The 24,279-nt window shown below is 38.4% G+C and overlaps 1 protein-coding gene and 1 non-coding gene across 3 annotated transcripts in view; one reads left to right on the forward strand and one right to left on the reverse strand.

Annotated features, from left to right (window-relative positions):
* Uqcc1 (ubiquinol-cytochrome c reductase complex assembly factor 1) overlaps positions 1–24,279 on the reverse strand; it is a 90,231-nt gene that overhangs the window by 46,955 nt on the left and 18,997 nt on the right. For both annotated transcript variants that reach the window (XM_076851743.1, XM_076851744.1), the window contains exons 5-6: positions 16,648–16,720; positions 8,528–8,585 (exon numbers count right to left, since the gene is read on the reverse strand). In XM_076851743.1, coding sequence (XP_076707858.1) covers positions 8,528–8,585; positions 16,648–16,720 — 131 coding nt within the window. The remainder of the gene's footprint in view (positions 1–8,527; positions 8,586–16,647; positions 16,721–24,279) is intronic.
* Positions 18,744–18,850, forward strand: LOC143395973 (U6 spliceosomal RNA). Its single transcript, XR_013090878.1, has one exon. It is a non-coding gene; the product is annotated as a U6 spliceosomal RNA (small nuclear RNA).

A 24,279-nucleotide genomic window follows, 5' to 3' on the forward strand; every position in this document is an offset into this window, starting at 1 on the left:
TTAAGGCATGTTGGAAGGTGAAAGGAAAAATGATAAAACAAATTCAGAATGATTAACCCAAACAAAGACTTTAGGATTCTAGATCTCACTGCAAAATAAAGCCAACACTTGCCACATCTGACCATACAAAAACAACATTTTAAGTCATTAGTAAGCTAGCCAACAATTGAGAATACCAGGTTTTTTGTTTGTTTTTTTTTTAATGTGTGTATGTATGTGTTACCAAAGATTAAACCAAGGGGTTCACATGTCACTGAGCTAGCTATATTCCCAGTCCTTTCTATTTTTTTATTTTGAGACAGAATCTCACTAAAGTGCCCAGGCTAGTCTTGAACTTGCAGTCCTCCTGCCTTCTGAGTCATTGGGATTCCAGGCCAAGAATATAGGTTTAAACAAAAGAATAGAACAGCTCTACTTCATTTCATATAGTGAATGCATTTCTCATAATAAATGTGTGTTAAAGGTTGACAAGTCAAATCATATTTTGCCACTGAGTCAACTTCATAATTTCAGGACTCTTTTGGAGGGGAGTCTTCCATGCTAAAACATAAAAATTGCCCTTAAGAAGCAAAATAGAATTGGGCATAGTGGAGCACGTGAAAGATCCTAGGTTCAATTCTCAGCAGGAAAAAAAAAAGAATGCAAAATAAACATTAAAAAGAGATTAACAATAAGATCATAATATTAAGTAATTAATTTAATCATTCATTAACAAGTATTTACTAAGCATCTATTCTGAATATAGACTTAATCTGTGAGTAAGTTATTCTCTGTTTAGGAACAATTCCAATTGCTTCTCCCAAGTTTGATGTTCTAAAACCTACAATTTATTATTGAAGTTTTAAGCTTCACAGTTCTATCCTGTCTCTCAGTGATCCCAGTGGCTCATAAATAATACTGATCTCTTTTACATATAAGGAAGGCAAACAACGCAGCTAGCAAAGTAAAGAAAAAAAAAGAGGAGTGTTCAAGCCTTCAATTTGATGGTTCCCTAATCTCTCCAAAAGGCAAAGCAGAGAGACAGGAGACAAAGGAAGAAAAACTCTTTGACTAGGAATCTCAAATAATAAAAGGCTAAAGATATTGACTTTGCCTTGTGACATAATAATAATGAGCACTATCACTTAATAAGTCCTCTAATATATGATTTGGTGTATTTATATTCATTGTCTCTCAATCTACATAATCATTAAACCATTATAACTGTTCCCATTTCACAGAAAAGAAAACTGAGGAGCTTAAGTAACTTAAGGTCCCACAAAGGAGAAAGGAAGAGCTACAATGAAGCCTCAGCTTCCTTCCACCCCCACAAGCCACAATGTCTCCAATACTGTTTCCTCCATTCGGTGACAGTACAACACCAGGAGTCTCTTCCCACTAAATAAGACAACTGGTAAAACAACAATACTGTCTGCAGAGTTAAAAGGAATGGGAGTATTTCCTAGCCACAACTTCCTTCCCTTGGCCTCAGACTGCAAGGGAAGAATTTCTGTTATTCTTGATGCTGACCTCCTGCCACGTATTGGCAGCTCTGAGCATCCTGTCTCACTTGCTCTGTTTGGGCGCTCTGACAATGCCAGTTGTGTTTTGGCCTTGCTTTGCCCACATGGTAGTTTATGACCTGCTCCAAGGGGATTTTAATTTTGAATTCAATGAAGATCAGTGGGCGCTTGGGCAGGTTTGTCACACTGGCTGCTATGAAGGAATCCCAAAAGGGACTTTTTCACAAAGCTTGTTTCCCTTACTCTGTCACCAGCCAAGGCCAAGAAAGCAGAGCCTACATGGCCACACTCAAGCCCTAGCAGTGTGCTAATGAATGGTTCATTTATTTGTGAGTTGGCACACTGACTCTTTCCCAGGGCTATGTACATGGCTATCTCCATCTGGTTTCCTAAACTCCCTCTCCACAAAGTCTAACCATTCTGTGGGGGGAGCATGGGGCAATAGACAGTCTGTAAGCAAACAGATAAGTGTGGGGGAGGCACATTCTGGAGCCATCTCACCCAACAATGAGCCACCTCTAAGAACTACACCTGTGGCCTGCCTGTTGGATCCACCATGAAGAACAAGCTCCTGGGTAGCAGGAACCAATGCACTTACATTATACAAAGCTGATATAGTGCTGCTGTATAGGCCTTTGATTTGGGGCAGAAGGGGGAAGCTACAGTGTGGGTATCTGAACAGAGCAACTGTGGCTGAGGGAGGGAGAAAGAGGATGCGTACATGGCCAGGGAACACCATATATGGCAGGTCTGGATTGCTGGAATCTGGCAGGAGCCTAAATGCCCTACAACTACATCAAAACTACCTTGGTGGTTTTAAAGAGCCCCCTGCAAAAGCTGCCAGCATCTGCCTGGGCAGTTCTCTAGTTGGACTGAGTCTGGCACTCATCTGCTTTCCAACCCTTCCCACCCCCACAATTTACTTCCTTCTCTTCTTTCCCAGAGGCTTCTTCACTTTAGCTTATAAAATATTCTGGTGTTTCCCCATCTTAAAATAAAAAGCAACAAAATGCTTTCCTACCATCCCTCTAGTGATCATCTTCTCATCTTACTTTGTTACTTGAAACTTCTTTTTTTTCATACCTAAACCATCTTTATTTACAAAACACTATCGTAAGAATTAGAGTTCCATTTAGCTTCAATTGGAGCAAAAGTATAGTCACTTACTTAAGTAAAAGCAGTTACTTAAAAACTAAAAATGAGAGATAAGTCAAATTCCTTTTGAAGAGAGAACAAAAACATCAGGTTTCTTGTTGTGGTTCTGGATGTTGAATAGTAGGCTCATTTGCAGGTGGAAGGAACCCTGCAGGGAACTTACTTCTACTTTCAGAATGCAGGGGTGGGTGGAGCAAATCCAGCTCTTGGGGGAAGGTCCTGAGGAAAACACCTCACTACATAGACATTTCGCATTGGAAATGGAGGGGGTGGTGGGCCTGGTGGAAAATAATCTCCAGGTGCTCCATACCTGTTTCCTGGAGGAGGTGGAGGAAAAAAAGGTCCTCTTGTCATGAACTGACTCCTTGGGTCTACTGGAAACAAGGCACCTCTGACTGGAGGGAAAGGTGCAAAAACAGAGCCAGAGCCAGTTGCTTGGTTTTCAGCAGGGAGAGGTGACTCAGGCACATCAGAGTCCCAGAGATGGACTATGGTCTCCTCTCTACTGGATTGCCTTTGTGAAGACATAGGCCCATCCCCTTTATCCAAAGGAGGCATATTAGAACTTCTGAGTTCTGCTGGTCCCGATGATCTACCACAATTTGAATAACATCCACCTTGCCTTTGTAGAGGAAGATGTGGTTGGCCTGGCGGAGGGATCATCATCTTGCAGGCCTGTTCCCATGAAGGCGACAGGGGCCCAGTGCCAGAAGGTGCTCTCTGAAGATCAGTGAACCTATCACAGCTGGATTCTCTTCTTTCACTGCTAGTCGGATGGTCCAGAGGATTCTCCGGGCCCTTTGAGCCTCTTCCTCCTCCCACTGGAGCCAAAGGTGAGAGTGAGAGTGGACCCTTCTTTTCCAAATGGGGAGGTCTCCTTTCAGATGAAGGCCACCCCAATGGTGAGGGCCCATTTGGGGAAGGCTTTCTGCCCAATGCTGAGTTGGAAAATCCAGTGCATGATATGGATCTTTTTCTACAGAAACTTCTTAAAAAGTAGTTTACAATGAATTATTCCCATCCTAATAACTCCTCAAGCTCATATCCTGTGGTTCTAGCCCCCAGAAGGCCAATGCAAAAGTTCTCAACCAGTTCAGGCATTTCCCTGTGCTCCCATGTGATCTGTACTATAGGATCCCCATATCATTTTCAGGATTTACCAAGATACAGAAGTACAGTGCCTGCCATACAGCTTGGGATCAATAAATGCCTACTATTCTGTTCACATTCAGAGTAAGAGACCCCCAGTCGCTTGGCCACCAAGAGAGGACACTGAAGCAGGAATCAAAGCATTGCAGAAGGAGCAATTCACATAGTTAACTTTGGATTTGTCTTAGATATTCCACTCTGATTAAATGGACTGTGAGAAATCCACAATTTCCAAAACTGTCTTCTCATTTGTAAATGAGGAAATTGAACTAGATCTGTGGGGTTTTTTGGTTTGTTTGATTTTGTGCTGCTGGGGATCAAACCCAGGGCCTAGTGCATACAAGGCAAGCACTCTACCAACTGAGCAATATCCCCAGCCCCTAGATCTGTAGTTTTTAAAGTATCATATCCCCAGCCCCTGGGTCTGTGGTTTTTAAAGTACCATCTGAGTTTCCATGGAGGTACTTAAGGATCTTTTATAGTAAGCATGTTGTACAGATATGAAGTCCACCTCCTTCAACCCAAGTAGCAATCCTTTTATCTATTTATATAACTATGATTGAGCATAAGATTTCATTTTTAAAAAGAACTCTGCTAGTAAGAAGTTTGAAAACCAGTAGATCCCTCCACCTGGAGTGCTTTCTCATTCACTCTTTCATTTACTTCTACTCATCCTTTAAGTGTCAGTGTAAATGTCACCTTTGCAGTGAAGTTCTCCCAAATATACACCCCAATTAAATTAGGTTAGGGAAATGGGTACTAAGATACAGTTAGAAAGGAACAAGTTCTGTTGTGCTATTACACAGTAGGATGACTAGAGATAATAGTTGTTAGAGTCTGTAAACAAGTCTGGATGGCGCCTGGCAAAATGCCAGAGGGAGTGGTTTGTAAAGTAACGCCAGCGAGCCATTAAGTGTAGAGATTCCTTATTGGTTGACTGCTGTATCTAGTTTATGTTAATTAGATAAGCTGTGAGGAATGTATAAATACCGCTCCTGTCCTACAATAAACCGCTTCCACTCCTGCTATATCAATCTACACAAGTTGTTCGTCACCCCCCAGTTATTTTGCTGCAGCTGGACTGCGGCAAATAGTAATAATCTATAGATTTTTAAAAACTAGAAGAGGGATGGTGATGTAGCTTAGTGGTACAATGCTTGCCTAGAGAGCATGAGGCCCTGAGTTTGATCCCCGCAACACACAAGTTAAAAGAACGGATTTTTAAAAGTTTTCACCATAAAGAAATGATAAATGGATAAATGTTTGAGAGATATGCTTAACCTGATTTAAACATTATACAACATATACATGTAGCATATCAAAATCATGCATACATGTAGGTATCAAAGTAGAACATTAATGTGTATGTACAACTTTTATGTTTTAACATATCATTTAAAACAAATTTAATTTTTTAAAATGGAAAAAAATGTACAAAGGGAACAAGAAGAGGAACTAACTTCAGAGGGAAGGGAAAGCTTCAAAGGAAAGATAACACCTTAACTGGATATTAAAGGAAAAACTGGAGTTTGTCAAGTGGAGGGAAGAAAGAAGGGCCTTTCACAGAGAAGAAACTTGCAGAATGGCACCAACTGAGAGTAGTAGAGGCAGCACATCTGCTGGGACAGAAATGCCATGCTAAAAAACTTGAGAGAGGAGGGGGATCCAAGTTGGAATGAGAAGACCATGGAATGGGAAGAGGGAAGCCAGAAGCCAAATAAAATATCAGAGATTACCCAACACTGTAAAGGTAAGTTTTATAAAATTTTACTCTAAGAAACCTGTATGCACTGTGGGTCACAAAGTAAAATGCATGTAACTACGGCTCAGGGTCAAAAAAAGTTTGAATTAGGTGACAGGTAAAGGGGTGGGAAGGAAAAGTCAAGAATTGCAGGTTTTTGGTATGGACACCTGAATGGATTCATAATGCCACTGGCCCATGATAAGGAAAAGAGGAGGAGGGGTGCTTTTATCAGGTCCTCATAGGGATGCTGGATAACTCAGCAGCCTAGCAGTTCTTCAGCAGCCACAGTCAATTCTAATCTTGTTCAGCAAAGACAATGGACACATAGTCACTATGGCAAGCTCACATGAATACACAACTGATAACGGCCTTCTAGGAACTGGAAAGGTCCCAGTCCTAAATCCCAATTCACAGAAAAACCATCTACTCTTCTTCCAGAGACCTAACAGGATGTGAGAAATTCTATCCCTAGTCTAGGAGTCTACAGGGAACCATCACCCTTGGGAACACAAACAAGCACTCTGGAAAGTCTGCTACCAGGATATTTTTATCTTTTAGGAGTTTGGTTTTGGTCTTGTTTGAGAGGGCTAGGGAAGTCTTTCTATTTTTATGACTGTTTTCAAAGCTTCCCCACCTCTCCTTCACAGCCCTACCTCCAAGGGGTATTTCAATCCCCATACCTCTAGCAAGTCTACTGAGCCCTAAAATTTGGAAATTGGCTATTCCTTGCTTACACTCCTGGAGCCTCAAGCAAAGAGGACAGAGCTCAAAGAACAACTTCTCTATAGATTTGAGATAGATCCATCACTCCTGTATCTCTTAGAGAGTTCTCCAATTCTTCTTGGAGGCTCACAGCACAATTGGTAGCATTTGATGACTTTTATGGTGACCTTTCCACTACATTCCTCCCCAAACTGGCTGCCCTCAAACATTTCATATTCTTGTATGTGTTCTGGCTTTTGCTCCTGATAATCTCTAACCTAACATGCCCTCCCTTGCTCTGACAGAAATTCTACTCCCACTTTGTGGCATATCTCAAATATTACCTCTGCTACTGAGCTACCCTTTATCCAATGCCCCTCTGACTTGCTGCCTCCAAATCTGGATTTGTGTACCACAGCACCTGCTTGTGCCCTGGACACAGCACTCTATTATCATCCAGTATGGACTGTGTATCATCCAGTTTGATCCCATACTTTGTCTGCTTCCCACTGAACTAAAGTTTCTTGAACACAGACTGTTAAAGCCTTTCCAACACCCCATGGTCTTGAACACATACTAGGTCCTAATCTACCGATTCATTCCACCAACACCTGCAGATAATCAGAACTAAAGGCAAGGGAGAGGGTGAAAGCGAGAGCAAGTGTAGATCTGAAGCGGAAAGCCTCTCTCCCCTGCTTAACTGGTGGTGGTACACCCACTCCTCTATGAAATTTAACCAGCCTCAGTAATGAAGGCTCAGTAAGCATAGTTTGGAAACTTTAAAGAACTACAAGTAGTTTCAAGGTTCTCCCAGCTGCTGTTAGTCAGGTATTGACCTTGGGATGTGGTCATAGGGATTATATATTTTATTTTGCCATCCACTCCCTCTACCAACTTTGATACCCCTAGCTATATGAGCAATAAAGAGTCTTTTATACAGGGTCTGAATATTATCTTTGAGCTCCTCTGGGAACAGTTTAGCCTTCTCTCAACCCTCCCACCTTTCCAGTGAGTAATTCTACAGTACCACCTCTGCAGTCCTCAGCTCTTGAAAAAGTAGTTTTCCTCTCACTATATCCAGCTTCCCTTCCACACCCTCTCCCTAACCTTCACTGTAAAGAGCAGAGGAAGACGGTGTGCCTTCTCAGCCACCTAAAAGCCATAGCATATTTCAAAGAATAACAGGTAAAGCTAGGAAGGGATTTGATATTGCAGCTTTCTCTGTGATCCCAACATCACTACTTATTCACATTTATTACAGAACTTAGCCATTTCAAATTATAACAGATCATTTTACATGTTTTAGTCTCCCCTATTACACTGTGAGATTCTTGAGAATCCAAGCAAAGTGCTCAGGACATAGTGCATTCAATAAACTAACAACTCAAGAAAAAATAACACAAAATAAAATGCCAACCTAGGCACCTTAGCCAAACTCAGTGATGGTGTGAGTTTAAATGAAACATTTCAGAAGTGATCAAAACCAAAAAGTCTTTATATAGTAGTCAGCAATGTGATGCAAGGCTCAGCTGAAGGCAATTTCAAACAAGGGTCCTTTTGACAGGGCAGCCATTGCCCACGTTCCTCAGATACTATGGTCAAAGTAGTAAACGTGGTTCTCCAGAATGTACTTCCCCAAGATCTGGCAGTTTGAAAATACATTCCCCAGCCCCCACTTCAACGACTCCTATATCCCTCTGACCTTTAATACTGTGTAACAGTAGATGAAAAATTGATTTTCTTTGGCTACTTATTTCATACCTGAAGAAAAAATATACTGTTTAAGGTGTCAAATATTTTTACACGCAACAAACCTGGCATGAATCTAACCTGTATGCACATTTTGGAGGTACAGGCGTAAATGTCAGTGCTATAATTTGTTATAGGGTTTCTGATGACCAGCAGTGAAAATGACCACGGTTTCTCACAATTCAAACCACTTTTACGTAAATGTGAACTTTTCCTAAAACAGCCAAGGGAGAGAACTTTCCATCCAAGCTCATAGAGTCCCTTAGAGATACTGATAGCATTGTTCACTGGGTTAGGTGTTCTTTCAAAAAAAAATCCTACAAATATTAGTTTCTTTCTGGGCCTATGCTTTGACCTTTAATAAAAATGTGCTTCAAGACACCAGTTATTAAAATGAAAGGAACAATTTTTCATGTCTGAACAACTGCCATTTCACATAATCAGGCACTCAGAAGGCCATACCTTACAAGTCAACAGTGTTTAAAAAAAAAAAAAAATGGTTACTTCATTTAAATTGCTCACTTACCAAACATGAAGTAGGGTTATAAGAAACCATGAATTGAAAGTATCAGGCATCTGGCATCCTAGAAAATAATAATAAAGCATAAATGTGAGAATTTAGGTGAAGCATATTAATTAAATTTATTGGGCTGGGGTTGTGGCTCAGTGGTAGAGTGCTTGCCTAGCACACGTGAGGTCCTGGGTTCGATCCTCAGCACCACATAAAAATGAAGTAAAGATATTGTGTTCACCTACAATTAAAAATAAATAAAATAAATATTTTTAATTATATTTAAATACTGGTAAGGGTTTGTTCAATGAAAATATTTGGCAGTGTAGTACTCTCAGATTATGCTACTGCAGAGAAGAGCGGTCGAAACATAAGGCAAGACCATGGGCTGAAAGAGTACTGCATACAGTAGTCCAGCTTTCTAGTTTCAGCCTTTGCTATGTGGCCTTGGGCAAATCACATCCTCCCTCTCAGTCTCAGTTTTCTCATTTTGCACAAGGTGGCCTAGAGTAGTCCCTAGGATACTCTCCAACTTCCACATGATTCTATAGTATTTTCCCTTCCTGGGCTTGAATTCTTTTTTTTTTTTTTTTAAACAAGCACTCTACTGACTAAGCTATATTCTCAGCCCTGATCTGTAATCTTTTTTTTTTTTTTTAATATTTTATTTACATTTTAGTTTTCGGCGGACACAACATCTTTGTTTGTATGTGGTGCTGAGGATCAAACCCGGGCCGCACCCATGCCAGGGGAGCGCGCTACCGCTTGAGCCATATCCCCAGCCCCATGGGCTTGAATTCTAAAAATCTAAGCGAAGACCACCTCCCCTACTCTATTCAAATATCATCTTTTTTTCACTGTAGCCCTACTGAGAAATTTAAGCCTTTCTGGTCTCCTTTTCCTATCTTCTTTAAGGTGACCCAGTGGTGTGGTCATGGTTATACTTAACGATTTACCCAAATAACCAGGAAAAAAAAGTGGGATTCTTGAGAGTTGTAGCTGAACAAGAAAGCAGATTTTACCTAATCAAAGGCTTTCATCACCCCCAGGAATGACAAAACTGGGCAGGACTTCTTCTTGGTTTCAGATCCCACAAATCAGATCTGTGATCAAACATCCAAGCCTCTCAATTCTCAGATCTCTAAAATGTTTCTGGCTGGAAAAGGGATCTCCCACTGAATGTGCCCTCCTTATTACATGACAAGGAGAAAAGTTGGAGCAAAAGGAAGAAGAAGCAAGAGAATCTGAGAAATGTGGACACTTCTGGCAGAAGTGTCCTTTGGAGCAATGACTCAAGAAAGAAGTCATATTCTCTTTCAGCAATTGATGAGGTATACAATTACTAAATGATAATGAATAGGGATCACTTGGAGATAAAAACATAGGCATGATCCTTTGAGGTACACTAACACCACCAATACTAATAAGGAGCAGAAATTCATTGCGGGTTTACTATGTGCCAGACATTATGTGCTTTACATGTATTAACTCAATCAATCCTCCCAACCACCCTATTAGGTAAGAATTGATATTATCCTCATTTGACAGGTGAGAAAACTTAGAGAGATTAAGATAATTGCTCAAAGTCATATAGCCATGAAATAAGATACCTGGCATCAAATTCACATCTGCTTGATTCCAAATACTATGCTCTTTTTGGTGGGGAGGGTATGTGTGTGGTACAGGAAATTGAATCCAAGAGCTCTACCATGGAACTATATCCCCAACCCTTTTTATTTTTTATTTTGAGACAGGGTCTCACTAAATTGCCCAGGCTGACCTCAAATTGGTAACCCACCTGCCTCTGCCTCCTGAGTCACTGGGATTACAAGCATGCACCACAATGCCTGGCCCAAATACTGTGTTTTTAATTGCTACTCTAACTGCCTAAGAAGGGAAACCAACATCCAACAGGGCTCATGCTACATGACAGGTCTACTACTAGTCATCTTAATATATTATCACACTTAATCCTCACTTTAACCCTGGAGGGAAGCATTGTAATCCTCTCTTTAGAGGTGAGGAAAGAGACTCAGAAAGGCTAAGTGACTTGCGGGCAGCCACAATATTAAGATGCTAGTGACAGGGCTGGGGTTTGAATCCAGGTCTGTCACAAAGTGACACCAAAATACTCTGGAGAGCCTACTGGGAGGTGCCCTGCAGCTGTCAAGTGGACTTCCTCTCTGAGCCCAGCAGGAGGGAGGTGAAGGCTGGCCTGGCCAGGCTCAGCTATTAAGACACACGCCATCTGAGAGTGGGCCAACAGCCCTCCACCTAGAACCAGAATAGCCCTGAGAAACTCACAAGCCTGGATCTGAAGTTGGGTCTTTTCTTGGATGCTAGAACAAAACATTAAAAAGAAAAGTTTTCTTGGAAGTCTGTCTTTCAATCTGGAAAATGAAATTTGGCTGCTTCTAAAGGACAATCTGTTCAACTGCTAACTCTACATCAAAGCTTCTCAGCAGCCTCCAGGAGCCTTTCCAATTTTCTCAGAGAGGGAATCAGCACTTAGACTGGAAAGCACAGACAGACAGACAGGCCAGCAGCTGGACCTGGGTCACAATTTCCCCTTCTTGGGGTCAGCTCAGGGCTGAGGATGAGAAGAGAGCTGGTACATGATTGAGTCCTTGTACCCACTGGTGTTGAAACAGAAACCCACAGAGAAAAGCCCTAAAAAATAACACCATTGAAGGCTGACTGTGAGCAACACAAAACTACAGCAGATTCTTTAGCTCGACCGACCAAAAGTCCTTATATACTTCAAAATTAAAACCTGCAAAAGCCTTTGCAATGATCACATTCCTCCAGCGCATATATGGAGCATTATTTTCTGAGACTAGGTACTTCCTTTCTTTACACCAAGTTAAAATAAATTTAAATAATCCATTACTATTGAAGGAAAGCAGTATTAACACATTTTAATATGGGGTCAGGCTGGGTACTTTTAATCCCAGCAGCTTGGGAGACTGAGGCAGGAGGATCACAAGTTCAAGGCCAGCCTCAGCAATGGCAAAGCGCTAAACAACTCAGTGAGACCCTGTCTCTAAATAAAATACAAAATACGGCTGGGGATGTGGCTCAGTGGTCAAGTGCCCCTGAGTTCAATCCCCAGTACAAAAATAAATAAATTATACACACACACACACACACACACACACACACAGAGTCAGACTGTATGGTTCAAAACCTTGACTCTTTCCCTTACTTGCTACATGACTCTGGGTTAAGTTACTTAGCCTCTCAGTGCCTCAGCTGTCTTCTCTGTATAAATGGGGAGAATAAGATAACCTGCCTTAAACAGTCTTTGTGAGGATTCAATTAGCTAAGGCCTATAAAATGTTTAATGAAATGGTTTGTATTTAATAGGCACTCAAAAAATACTTGTTATTGTTTTACAATGAATTATTTAAATATTAGGGTTTAAATTATCTTTGAAAATCCTTACTAATAGTTAAGATTGCATCAAAAAAATGACAGGGGTGAACCTTGACTGAGTTTTGAACTAAGAACTTATTAATTAAGGCTTCTCCTCTCCAAGGTAATCAGCTTCTTAAGGACTAATGATAAAAACTCTGCAGGCAATGGTGTAGGATTAAGTAAGTTTTACTGATTGGCCACCTCTACTCTAGTGGTATTTTTTTCTTTTTTTTTTTTGTATGGGGGATTGAACTTAGGGGCACTCAACCACTGAGCCATTTCCCCAGCCTTATTTTTTATTTTTTGTTTTTTTAAGAGACAGGATCTCACTGAATTGCCCAGTGCCTCACTTTTTGCTGAGGCTGGCTTTGAACTTAAGATCCTCCTGCCTTAGCCTCCTAAGCCACTAGGATTACAAGCGTGCACCACGTCGCCTGGCCAAACTGCTCTTAGTAGAACTGATCTCCTAACACCAGTCAGAAAACTGCCATGTATTGTAGGCATGCTGCTCACTTATGATGGGCAAGGGGCATTATTCAAAAATCTTAGAAACAAAAGCAGTTGCTCATATTAGAAACAACAGTAGCTGAAAAAAATTTTTTTCATTTTAACACTTGTTATAAAAAATGTGCTGCATAGGGCTGGGGATGTGGCTCAAGTGGTAGCGAGCTCGCCTGGCATGCGTGTGGCCCAGGTTCGATTCTCAGCACCACGTACAAACAAAGATGTTGTGTCCGCCGATAACTAAAAAATAAATATTAAAAAAAAAAAAAATTCTCTCTCTCTCTCTCTCTCTCTCTCCTCTCTCACTCTCTCTTTAAAAAAAAAATGTGCTGCATAGAGAGAGGCTGGGGTTGTGACTCAGCAGTACAGCGCTGGCCTCACACAGGCACCACATAAAAATAAATAAAATAAAGGTATTGTGTCCAACTACCACTAAAAAATATTTTTTTAAAAAATGTGCTGCTTTCCAATATTTATGAATTCTCTAAACATCCATTTTTATAAGCTTCTGACAATAATTTTGTAATCAGAGAAGAAAATCTATTTATTTTCAACAATTAAATTCAATTAGACTTAAAAAAGAACAAAAGAAAAGAAACAACAGTAGCTACTAAGGTATCTTATCACTCAGAATCCCCAATATCTAACTCTCTAGATTTAAACCTATGAATACCAAGGCTGTGAAATGACAGAGAGTCTATAACTCTTTTGTGAGAGACTGTCCAGGAGTTTGACAGGCATAACATATTGTGAGTAAACAACTCACTCACATATAATCCTCAAGAAAGGGCTCTAGCTTCACTTTTGCTGAGGAAGGATAATGCTGGCCAGTTGCCTGAGGCTCTCAAGTCTCAGGACTCTAAAAGGTAAGCCCTACAAAATCAAACATCAGAGTGAACAATGGCCAATGTAAAGGTGTGACAGGATATGTGTTTGCGTGTGTGTGTGTGTGTGTGTGTGTGTGTGTGTGTGTTTCCTTTTCTGATTCTAAACTTGCCTGGCCTACTCTATAGAATCCAAGCGACAAGAAATTCTCATTATTTTAAAGATTTTTTTTTTTTAATCTTTTGCCTCCAGATGGTACTTTCCAAATTTGCTCCCTTTTTATTCACTAGCCATACTTGAAACCACTTTGGTTTGATTTTAAAACTTAACCTACCCATGAATGATAAAGATGAGCATACTACAAATGAACTACTATTGGTCTTTAAAGGCAATTTTCTAAGTCTTATAAAATCTTAGACCCTAGAGGGGTGTCACTGAAATATTTACTGACAACTATATTGAATGACAAAGCTAAGACAACTATATTGAATGACAATTATATTGAATGACAAAGCTAAGACAAAGCCGCTGAGATATATACACCATAACATATAGAAACAGTTTATACAACACTAACACACATCTCACAGATATGGCTCTCATTGAAATATAATCAAGTATGCTGGGTGCAGTGGCACATGTCTAAATCTCAGTGCCTTGGGAGGCTAAGGCAGGACGATCACAAATTCAAGGCCAGCCTCAGCAATTTAGTGAGTTCCTAAGCTATTTGGCAAGACCTTATCTCAAAAAACAAAAAGGGCTAGGGATGTGGTTCAGAGGTAAAGCATCTGGGTTCAATCCCTAGTATCAACATAATAGTAAAACTATTAATATAGATCACAATTCCTAACTTGCAGTTATATTCATTCACAGGCAATGTTACAGTGGGAAAATCTCTAGATTTTAAGAAAGACAACACAGGTACAAGGCCTGGCTCTCAACTGTTTCTGAAAACAAAACAAAAATAAACTTTTCTTAAGTTTGTAGTTTACAACAGGCTATGAATTGAACCTTGACATATTAACTTAGATATGTAATAATAATCTTATTATTCGACACTATAATACTAATTAATTAGCTAAAGAACCTTCAATAATGAAGAGCTTATTAAAATAGCTAGTAAACATTCTTTTAAATTAAGTATACTAAATTTAAGTTATTTGTTGAATAAAATAATAATAGATATCTGAGGATGAAATTTTTATTCAAAAGAGCAGCCAGATATTATGGTGGCACACACCTGAAATCTCAACTACTCAGGAAACTGAAGCAGGGATAATAGGTTTGAGACCAGCGTGGGCAACTCAGCAAAATCTTGTCTGAAAATAAAATTTAAAAAAAAAAGAACTGTCGGGCTGGGGTTGTAGCTCAGTGGTACAGCACTTGCCTAGCACATATGAGGCACTGGGTTGGATCCTCAGCACCACATAAAAATAAATTTTAAAAAATAAAGGTATTGTGTCCATCTACAATTAAAAATTTTTTTTAAAAAAGGACTGGGGCCAAGTGCAGTGGCACAAGCCTATGATCCTGGTGGCTTGAGAGACTGAGGCAGGAGAATGGCAAGTTCAAAGCCAGCCTCAGTGAAAGCGAGGCACTAAGCAATTCAGTGAGACCATGTTTCTAAATAAAATACAAAACAGGGCTGGGGATGTGGCTAGGTGGTCGAGTGCCTCTGAATTCAATCCCCAGAACCCAAAAAGAAAAGAAAGACTGGAGATGTAGCTCAGTATGCACAAGGAACTGGGTTCAATACCCAGCACCACAAATAAAAGAAAAAGAAAAAAATATGTATGTATATATGATGGGAAATATTTAAGTATATGAATTCAAGAAACCACTTAAGGAAAAAAATAGCTTTTAATAATAATAGTTTATTCATTTGTAGGAAAGTATATTTCCTCCTTTTGGACTAATTCATCCTACAATGAGAAATTGTTACAGCTTTTGACGAAGAATGTAAGAAATGGAAAATGGACAATTAATTGGGATTACAACTGAATATGGTACTTCAAGTCTCTAATGTCAGTCTGCTGAAACAGTAAAATAAAACAACTTGTGTTTGATTTTTAAAAACAGAATAGTTATTGGGGCTGAGACTGTAGCTCAGTGGCAGAGCACTTGCCTAGCACATGTAAGGCAATGGGTTCAATCCTTAGCACCACATAAAAATGAAACAAATAAAATAAAGGCATGCTGTCCATCTATGACTACAAAAAAAACTTTTTTTAAACAGAATAGTTATTAAATAATCAAGACTGCATCTATCTTTCTTCATTATTGCTAACATTATACAATAATGAACATTACTGCAACACATTATAAATGTGTGGTCAGAAAACAATATCAGATTCATAAACCTTCTAGGTGTTTGCTCTTTTGAGGAAATGGCTATACTATAGCATGCTCTTCCTTCTAAAATCTGTGGAACTGGAAATGGTTTCAATTCTTCCAGTAATTTCATAAGTACTCATTTTAATTAACTTTGTTAATAGCTACAACAGTTTATAGCATCAAAATTAATATTGTATTGATAAAATCAACTGCCAGGGGAGGTCTAAGCTAGTAAAACCCTTTTGGAAAGCAATTTATCAATCAGCTATAAACAATAAAATTATATGAGCCTTTTAAACCAATAGTCCTTTAACAGAAGAAAAATCTTGAGGCTTACTCCAGAATTGACTAAAACAATTAAAAACTAGAAACAAAGGAAGAATGACTGGCAAAAAGTCCATGTCAAAATGCTAACTAAGGGCTGGGGCTGTAGCTCAGTGGCAGAGTGCTTGCACTCTGAGCACATGTGAGGCACTGGGTTCGATCTTTAGCACTGCATAAATATAAATAAATAAAATAAAGGGGGCTGGGGATGTGGCTCAAGCGGTAGCGCGCTCGCCTGGCATGCGTGCGGCCTGGGTTCGATCCTCAGCACCACATACAAACAAAGATGTTGTGTCCGCCGATAACTAAAAAATAAATATTAAAAATTCAAAAAAAAAATAAAAATAAAAATAAAAAATAAAGACATGCTGTTCACACACAACTACCCACCCCAAACTTTTTTAAATGCTAATTAAAACATCCTCAATGTAAAACAGGTATGGTCACTACAAGTTCTCTGACTTAAAAAAGACACATGTACAGGAGGATGATAAAGTCAAAGTACTAGACAAATTTGTAGGGGTTTTCCAAATTTGTTAAAAAAAAATGATTTATTTCTATTAATCTGTTGTTTTTTATTCTACCAAGAGAAAAACAGCTTGTATTATATACTTTGTGCAAGAAAAATTGTTTCACAAATGATTTTTTAAATGTCTATCCTATTAAAATGCATCCATAAAAATGAAAAATAGATTCACTTTCCTGTCCAGAATTATTAAATGGTAACTTACTTAGAAAGAATTCCTCGAAGTCAGTTTTCTCCACACAGCTAGTATACATGCGCAGGGCTGCAATCTTAATTTTCTAGACAAAGAGAAAAAAAAACTCAACACAGGACCAAGAGGATATTCCAGTATCATAAGAAATGGGTCATAAAATCATACATTTCTTCAACTAGAAGGGTCTAAAACCTATCTCTAGGCAATTTAATCTAATACAGTTTTTTGGGGGGGGCGGGGGGTTGGTACTGGGGATTGAACCCAGGAACACTTAACCACTGAGCCACACATCCCTAGGCTCCCACTCCCCCTTCCTTTTTTTTTTTTTTTTTTTTTTTTGAGACAGGATTTTGCTAATTGGCTTAACCCCTGGCCAAGATGCATGCAGACTGACTTTAAATTTGCCATCCTCCTGCCTGAGGGAAAGGATCCCTATAATCCCTAGCTGTGCAGAGATTGGAGATTACAGGGTGTGCACCACAACTCCCCACCCAGCTGACATTTTTTTCTAGCCATTTTCTAGCCACAGACTTTATACAATGTTATACAATGAAAATGTCAAAAATTTCTCTCAATACTTAAATGAAATCACTCCTTTTAATTTTTCACCACATGTGAACTTCTAACCCGATGTTCAACATTATCCACAACAACTCTTTATACTCTGAAATCCTTTATATTAAAAAATTACTTAGGGTTGGGGTTGTAGCTCAGTGGTAAAGAACTTGCCTAGTACTGGTAAGGCACTGGATTCGATCCTCAGCACCACATAAAAATAAATAAATAAAATTACCTATTATTTTTACCAAAATCAAATAAAAACCTTTCACCTTTTCCTCAAAAACATTACTAACTAATCAGTCTATAAATCTTTTTTTTTTGGGGGGGGGATCTTTTCCATATTGTCTTTAGTTTTAATAGTTTGTAGATTAACAATACTGTATATATAAACAAAAGTTTCTAATGAATATAAAATACAGTAGAACACTCAACCTTTTTCTATTTCCCAAAGTAATAAGAATTTTCTCAGGATTTTATTTATTTATTTATTTGTTTGTTTGTTTTTGGTGCCAGGGATACTGTACCATTGAGCCATATCACATCTCTATCCCTTTTTATTTTTAGACAGGATCTTACCAAGTTGCTTGGGGCCTTGCTAAACTGTTGAGGCTGGCCTCAAACTTGCAATCCTCCTGCCTTCAACCTCCCAAGTCACTGGGATTACAGGTGTATGCCACCCTGCCCAGCTTAGGATCTTGATATAAATGGCAATTCTAACTTATTTGCTAACCTATATACTTAAGATTTGTATATTTTACTGTATGTAATTTATGCCTTAATAAAGACAAATCTAAAAGTCAAAAGTAAATTCCTTTGAATTGTGCCTGATGTGACACTGTACACCTGGAATCCCTGCTACTCAGGAGGCTGGGCAGAAAGATCATTAGTTTGAGACCAGCCTAAGCAATTTAGTGATACCTTGTCTCAAAATGAAATTAGGAAGGTGTGGGGATATACTGCAATGGTAGAGGCAAGCACAAGGCAAGCACAAGCCCTGGGTTCAATCCCCAGTACTGGGGAGGGGAGGGGAAGAGCTAAACTGAATTGTTAAAAGTCTGAAGACCAACTCAGTGCTACAGAAACATATTTTCAAGGATTTTTAAAACATTAAGGGGGCAAGGTATCACACACCTGTAATCCCAATGATTTGGGAGGCTGAGGTGGGAGGATTGAAAGTTCAAAGCTAGCCTCAGCAACTCAATGAGACCCTGTCTCAAAAAAAAAAAAGTGGGGAGCTGAGGACATGACTCAGTGGGAAAGTGCTCTTGGATTCAATCCCCAGAAACCCCTCCCCCCCTCAAAATTTTTTTTTCCATTAAGGATACAACTAACTTAAATTAGCACATCAAGGAAACCACTTGTAGAAGTTTTATTTTTCTTTCTTAAAAAGACAGGTTAGGGACTGGGGTTGTGGCTCAGCTGTAGAGCGCTTGACTAGTAAGTGCGAGGCCCTGGGTTCGATCCTCAGCGCCACATAGAAATAAAAACAAAATAAAGGTATTGTGTACAACTAAAAAATAAATATTAAAAAAAAAAAAGACAGGGAAGTGTTCTCTTCAGCAGCACATATACTAAAATTGGAATGATAAAGAAAAGATTAGCATTGCCCCTGCGCAAGAATGACACACAAATCTGTGAAGCGTTCCATATTTTTGTGTACAACCAGTGACTTGAAAAATTGTGCTCTATGTGTAATATGAAATGAATTGCATTCTGCCGTCATATATAAATAAATAATTTAGTAAAAATAAAATAAAATAATTTTTAAAAAAGAAAAAGTTAAAACTCAAATATGCAAACAAAAACATGCACAGACTAAGAATGGCATAGCAATTGAAGACAAGCAATGTCCAATTCACTGGAACTGTTAATAAAACTTCAAATCACCAAAGATAAACTATACCCAATGCTATACAATGTTCATATTTTTCTATACATTCTAGAGTCACAAAAAAAAAAAAAACCCAAAACCAAAACAGTGTCTCTGATGAGCAGAAATGCCTATAATAAATTAAGTCAGGATTATGTTTCTGATTGTAATGAAGATTTGTTAATTTGAGGTCTATCACATTTTCAAAGCCTTTTATATAAAGCTTATATGGAAAAAAACCAGAACACATAAACAGATGAAAATCAGATATATAGTCTGGGGAGTAAATCAGCAGTTTAGAAGTCTACCTCTAAATAAAATTCATGGTAAAACTCTAAAAAAGAAGAGCAAATTAAACTGAAAAGCAAGTAGAAATAATGATAGCCTAAAAAATAGAAACCAATGAAAAATAATATAGAAAATCAAAGAACCTAAATTTGGTTCTTTAAAAATATAAGTAAAATTAGCCAGAGGGGAGGAAGAAAATAAAATACTGGAGAATCACAGTAACCAAATTATATTGTTACATGTACAAATATGTAACAATAAATCTCACCATTATGTATAATAATTATGTACAACTATAATGCATCAATAAAAATATGGAAAAAATAAAATCAAATTGGAAAAATTTGAAAATAAATAAATAAAATTAGCCAGATTTATCAAAGAAATAAAACAGAGGATTTAAAGTGCCAATATCAAGAATCAGAGAGGGGACATAACTACATATCTTAAAGGCATTAATAGGATAATGAGAGAATATTATGAACAACCATGGGCAATGAATGTGATTACTTAGATGAAATGGGCAGATTTTTGAAAGCTACAATCTAGCAAAACTCACAAGGATAAATAAATAACAGGTATAGTCCTGTTATCTCTCAAAGAAATTTGATTTGTGGTTAAAAACTTTCCCATAAAGAAAACTGCAGGTCCAGATGGCATCTTAGAGAATTACACCCAATATTTATTTTTATTTTGTGCTACTGGGAATTAACTTGGGGGACCTCAACCACTGAGCTACATCCCTCAATCCCTTTTACTTTTTGTTTTGAGACAAAAAAGCCTGAGATCTTCCTGTCTCAGCCTTCCTGGTCCCTGAGATTATAGGCATGTATCATCACACCTGGCTCGTGTCATTTCTTTAAATGTTGGGTACAGCCACACACTCCTCTAATCCCAGCAACTCCAAGGCTAAGGCAGGAGGACTAGGAGGCTGAGGCAGGAAGATTGCAAGTTCAAAGCCAGCCTAGGCAACTTAGTGAAACCCAGTCTCAAAACAAAAAAATAAAAAGGGCTGGGGGACATAATTCAGCAGTAGAGCACCCCTGGATGGGATCCCCAGTATTACAAAAAAAAAAAAGGAAAGAAAGAAAGAAAAGAAAAAGAAATAAAGAAGGAAACAATACCAAAGCTACACTTCTGGTAAAGTAGAGGAAAAGAACATGTCACAACTCATTTATAAAACCATTATCCTGATATCAAAATCAGTCATTAGAAGAAAGCTAAACTGCTGGGCGTGATGCTATAATCCCAGCAGCTTGAGAGGCTGAGACAGGAGGATTGCGAGTTCAAAGCCAGCCTTAGCCCTGGCAAGGAGCTAAACAACTCAATGAGACCCTGTTTCTAAATAAAATATAAAATAGGGCTGGGGATGTGGCTTAGTGGTTGAGTACCCCTGAGTTCAATCCCTGGTACCAAAAAAAAGAAAGAAAGCTAGGGGCTGGGGATGTGGCTCAAGCAGTAGCGCACTCGCCTGGCATGCATGTGGCCCGGGTTCGATCCTCAGCACCATATACAAACAAAGATGTTGTGTCCGCCAAAAACTAAAAAAATAAGTATTGAAAAAATTCCCTCTCTCTCCCTCTCTCTTCCCTCTCTCTCTTAAAAAAAATAGAAAAAATAAAGAAAGAAAGAAAGGTAAACTTTAGAATTATAATCTTCATAAACATAGTTGCAAAATTCCTTAATAAAATATATAAAAAGGACAATATATCATGATCAAGTGGGATTTATCCATAAATGCAAAGTTGATTCAACACTGGCAAATCAATCGATGTAATTCACCCATATCAAAATACAAAAATAAGAAAAGAAAACCTGTTTAACTTTGTTAACATCTGCAGTTATTTTAAGTACTTAACCACAGAATACATTTTGGGAAGCACTGATCTGTACAATCCTCTAAATTATGCTATCATTATACTACTATTATGGCCTTCTCAGGTCTATTCCTAACCTTGAGATAGGAATTCTGGAAATCCCTTAGTTTTCCACCTCATTTGACAATGTTCTAGGAGCTGAATAGAGAGGAAAACAAAACAGACAAAAATCTGTGCCTTTTAGAAACTTATGGCCTTGTCCAACTCTAGATCAGTTTATAATTTTAACTAAAATCCCTAATTGTTTATTTCTTTCTCTCTTTTTTTTTTTTTAATCCTGCAGTTTCCTTTAGCTTCCTCTATATAAAGTCTGTTAGGTTCACAATTAATCACCCTGCCCTAGGAAAAGCAGACTTGCCTCCAAGGACCACGTCTCTCCTTGAGAAGGAAGCTTTCCCCCATAATATGTTCATGAAAAAGCACTCATTACAAATAATGAAGAGTTCATACAACAGTTACTAATAGGGCATTATGTAAAATTGTGGATGTGTAACCGATGTGATTCTGCAATCTGTATTTGGGGTAAAAATGGGAGTTCATAACCCACTTGAATCTAATGTATGAAATATGATATGTCAAGAGCTTTGTAATGTTTTGAACAACCAATAAAAAAAAAAAAGAATAGAATTGCTGTTCAAATTTAAAAAAAAAAAAAAAAAAAGAGCTTTGTAATGTTTTGACCAACCAATTAAAAAATAATAATAATAATGAAGAGTTCACCAGATTGGCTTGGGTATTTATACAGTGCTCAAACTGTAGAAATCAAGAGCATTTTACAGTTCTTCACTTCTCCTGCAGCAAAGCCAAGCCTTTATACTTGGGTGAGCCATTTTCCTGGACAAATCTCTAAAGCAAGTCCCTGAAGATTATCACACAGGGACTGGACATAATAAATGGAAAGAAGTTATCCAAGAATTATGCATTAATATAAGTTAAAGAGGTAAATGGACCAAATTTCCACCAAGTCAATACAAGCTGTTCTGGTCCTTGGATGATTTCATGTTTATTTCATTCTAACTTTGGAAGGCTTCGTCAGGCTACTTGACCGAAACAGAAGTATCTAGGACAGCTTTAGGATGATCTCCCAGAAACTGATAGAATTCTATGCATTCTATTCTGTACTGGAATTCCTTCTTCAGCATTCTTGATTCATGAATGGGCCCCTGTTCAAATAAGATCAATGACTTTTTGCAAGGCTACCTATCCTACTGAAGAACAGTTCTTAGATTTTCATTGTACTGAACTTAAATCTGCTTCATATAATATTCATTAGACATTTTTCTGGCCATTGGAGTAACTCAGATAAGCATCCCTGTTTCCTTCAACCATTCTTTATTCAACAGTTTCTAAACTTTCACAAGACTCACTGTCCAACTCTGAATATATTCCAGTTTCTCATGTCCTTCAGAACAAAAATAAATTTTTGGCTCAATGCTAATACAAAACCTATCCATTCCATGGCATGTGCTTGAATCATGGCATGTGCTGTCCTTTCTTATATGATATTGCTATACAAATATAATATAAAAGAGTGGTTATTTCAGGACACTACAAGAAATAAGGAAAAGCTACATTTAAAATCCTAATTATGGGCTGGGGCTGTAGCTCAGTGGTAGAGCACTTGCCTCACATGTGTGACGTACTGGGTTCAATCCTCAGCACTACATAAAAATAAGTAAAGATACTGTATTGTCCATCTACAACTAAAAAAAATTTTAAAAAGTTTTAAAAAATCCTAATTATGACTCTAAAAAAAATGGGAACTATACATGAAAACATTAAAGAAAAGTATAAAGACATTTGATACTGCTGACATGGATAGATAAGCCAGCATTTTACTTCCTAATGAAATACATAAAGAATTCTGTAAATTTTGCAGATCAAATACAATCTGATGCAATCAAATACAGTGTCTAGCCATAGATTTCTGAGTTAACATTATTGAAAGGGCTCTTTAGTTTTTCAAAATGGAGGCTGGATGGTGGTACACACCAGTAATCCCAGCAACTTGGAGGCTGATATAGAAGCATCAAAAGTTCAAGGTTGGGGCTGGGGATGTGGCTCAAGCGGTAGCGCGCTCACCTGGCATGCGTGCGGCCCGGGTTCAATCCTCAGCACTACATACAAACAAAGATGTTGTGTCCACCAAAAACTGAAAAATAAATACTGAAATTTCTCTCTCTCTCTTTAAAAAAAAAAAAAAAAAAAGTTCAAGGCTGTGCCAGGCACGGTAGCACACACACCTTTAATCTCAGGAGGCTGAGGCAGGAGGATCACAAATTCAAAGCCAGCCTCAGCAAAAGCAAGGCACTAAGCAACTCAGTGAGACCTTGTCTCTAAATAAAATACAAATTAGGGCTGGGCTGGGGATGTGGCTGGGTGGTTGAGTGCCCGAGTTGAATCCCCAGTACCCCCGCCCCGCCAAAAAAAAAAAAAAAATTAAAGGCTCCTCTGAGCAACTTAGCAAGACCCTATCTATAAATAAAAAGTAAAAAGAGTTGGGGGGCTAGGGTGGTGGCTCAGTGATAGAGCATTTGCCTATGTGTGAGGCACTGAGTTCGATTCTCAGCACCGCATATAAATAAATAAAATAAAGGTCCACTGACAACTAAAAAATATCTTTTTAAAAAAAGGGTGAGGTCAGGGATATAGCTCAGCAGTAAAGAGCCTCTTGGTTCAATTCTTGGAAATAAAGGGGAAGTGGAGGAGTTATATCTAGATTTTCCCAACACAACCATAGTAGAATGGTAGACTTTGGTATTTTGCTGTCATAAGTTTTAAAAACAAAGATTATAGAAAGTAGACAATGCCACATCACAAAGATATTTTTTAATGCAAATATTAGGAATTTAGTTGAGGTCACAAAGGGGACCAAAAAAAATCAGAGGCTAACCTAAGCTACAAGAGTGAAGGAATGTTCTTGATGATTTAGTAATCCTCCAAATGGTAGCCAATTTTCCCTCTGGAATCATAAAAAAAAAAAAAAAAAAAAAAAAACCAGACTAGACAAAGCATATGGTAGTAACCAAGTGGAACCCAATAACCAAG

The sequence above is a fragment of the Callospermophilus lateralis genome, chromosome 3, assembly GCF_048772815.1.
Source record: "Callospermophilus lateralis isolate mCalLat2 chromosome 3, mCalLat2.hap1, whole genome shotgun sequence".
Lineage (NCBI taxonomy): Eukaryota > Metazoa > Chordata > Mammalia > Rodentia > Sciuridae > Callospermophilus > Callospermophilus lateralis.